General features: G+C 38.0%; 1 protein-coding gene across 1 annotated transcript; it reads left to right on the forward strand.

Annotated features, from left to right (window-relative positions):
* Nucleotides 1-16: 16 nt before the first annotated feature.
* On the forward strand, nt 17-1,702 carry LOC105461925 (4-coumarate--CoA ligase 1-like; the record flags this gene model as incomplete). Its single annotated transcript, XM_011708435.1, has 2 exons — nt 17-267; nt 1,590-1,702. Coding segments are annotated over exons 1-2 (287 nt in total), but the record flags the coding sequence as incomplete, so codon positions are not given.
* Nucleotides 1,703-1,710: the final 8 nt, after the last annotated feature.

Consider the following 1,710-nt stretch of genomic DNA (forward strand, 5'->3'; position numbering starts at 1 on the left):
GATGATAGAATATTGATAGTGGTACCGTTTTATCATGCTTACGGATTGGGCTTGCTGTTACTCGGTCTTTTCGCGAACTGTACCTTGATCATAATGCCGACCTTCGAGCCGCAACTCTTCCTAACTTTGGTGCAGGAATATAGGATTACCTATCTGCCGGTGGTGCCGCCAATCGTGACGTTTCTGGCGAAACACCCACTGGTAGATAAGTACGACTTTTGCAGCGTGAGAGAACTTCTGTCCGCAGCGGCACCACTTTCAAAGAATGTAAGTTTTCTTCTGTTATCATGAAGTTTGTTCCCTTTACCTACCAATCCTCCTTCCTCCATCGCTCTGTACTAAATTATTACAGCAAGAAAAGCAGCCTTCGGCGGGACTAACAATAAGTGCCGGAAGTGAGTTCTCGATGCCGCAGATGCTGTAAGTACGAAGGACTGTGAGGGAAAATTCCGGGGATTCGTCACATTTGCACTAGACACGGCCCAAGAAGTAACTTTATCGCGTTCGTTTTTATTTAATTGGTTCACGAAGTCGCTAAGGAAGAAAAGAAAATAGAAGGCCGCACTCTTGCAAGTTTCACAATCGCTTCTTTCGCAAAATCCAAAACATTTCTTGTCGGTGGACAAAGTCTCTCACAGACGGGAAGAGGAGTAGAGGATCTCTTAAAACCAAATACGTCTCTGAACTTAATGGTTTCTAAGTGCCACTTTCTACTTAGATATTGTTGCTTTTGTCTCTCGCGTTGAGATACAATTGCAGTGCAAAACAGACTTCGAATATGACACAAAGAACGCTATAAAATGTGTTCAGGGTGTCCCAAAACTCTTAATTAATATTTCAATGCGTGAAAAAGAATGAAATTTTGAACTAAAAATTCCTTTACCAATTTTGGCTTAGGCCATTTTATTTACAGAGTTATTAACAAATAAAGTTAATCAATCAGATCGCGCTTAGCCGGATCGTAGCATATACCGTGCGGCTTTTCGCGCTTACTTCTCTCGATTAAAATTTTATTATAATTTTTCGTATTAATAAATAAATAAGTAAATGAATAAATCAATAAATAAGGCAGGTAAATAAATAAATAAATAAATAAGTAAGAATAAATTACTGGGCCAGCCTTCAGTGTCTCTTGCGTTTTACATTTCACACATTTTGCAAGTCGTTAATGTTAATTGCTTCGCATTTAATTAAACTAATTTTAAAAAATTAATTCAATGTTGGTGCAACCAGTTTGAAAACCATGGAAAAAAGAGAATGTTATAAAGGGGCCGATTTTGGCCCCCAAAGGTGTAAAAAAAACAATAGTGTTTTTTTATATATATTTTGATCTCCTGAATACGCTAGAATTATTAAAAAGTTTGTAGCGCTTGGGGAACGTCTTGAAAATTGAACATAAACACAGCGTATTTACAAAATTCGCTGTGTTTGTGCTTAATTTTTAAGGTGTTCCCAAAATTTCGAATTCAAAAGATCAAAATCTATAAAAAACACTATCGTTTTTACTTACACCTTTGAGGACCAAAATCGGCTTTTTTTTAACATCCTCTATTAAAAATTTAAAGTAACATATTTCTTTTTTTTCGCAGATTGTAACTGCGGTGAAGGCTCGCACCGGCATAAAATGCCTTCGCAACGGCTACGGCATGACGGAGTCGTCGTTTACGAGCAATGTGAGCGGACGCGACGATGATGATGACGAGTTCGAGG

The sequence above is a fragment of the Wasmannia auropunctata genome, unplaced genomic scaffold, assembly GCF_000956235.1.
Source record: "Wasmannia auropunctata unplaced genomic scaffold, wasmannia.A_1.0 LD274864.1, whole genome shotgun sequence".
NCBI lineage: Eukaryota > Metazoa > Arthropoda > Insecta > Hymenoptera > Formicidae > Wasmannia > Wasmannia auropunctata.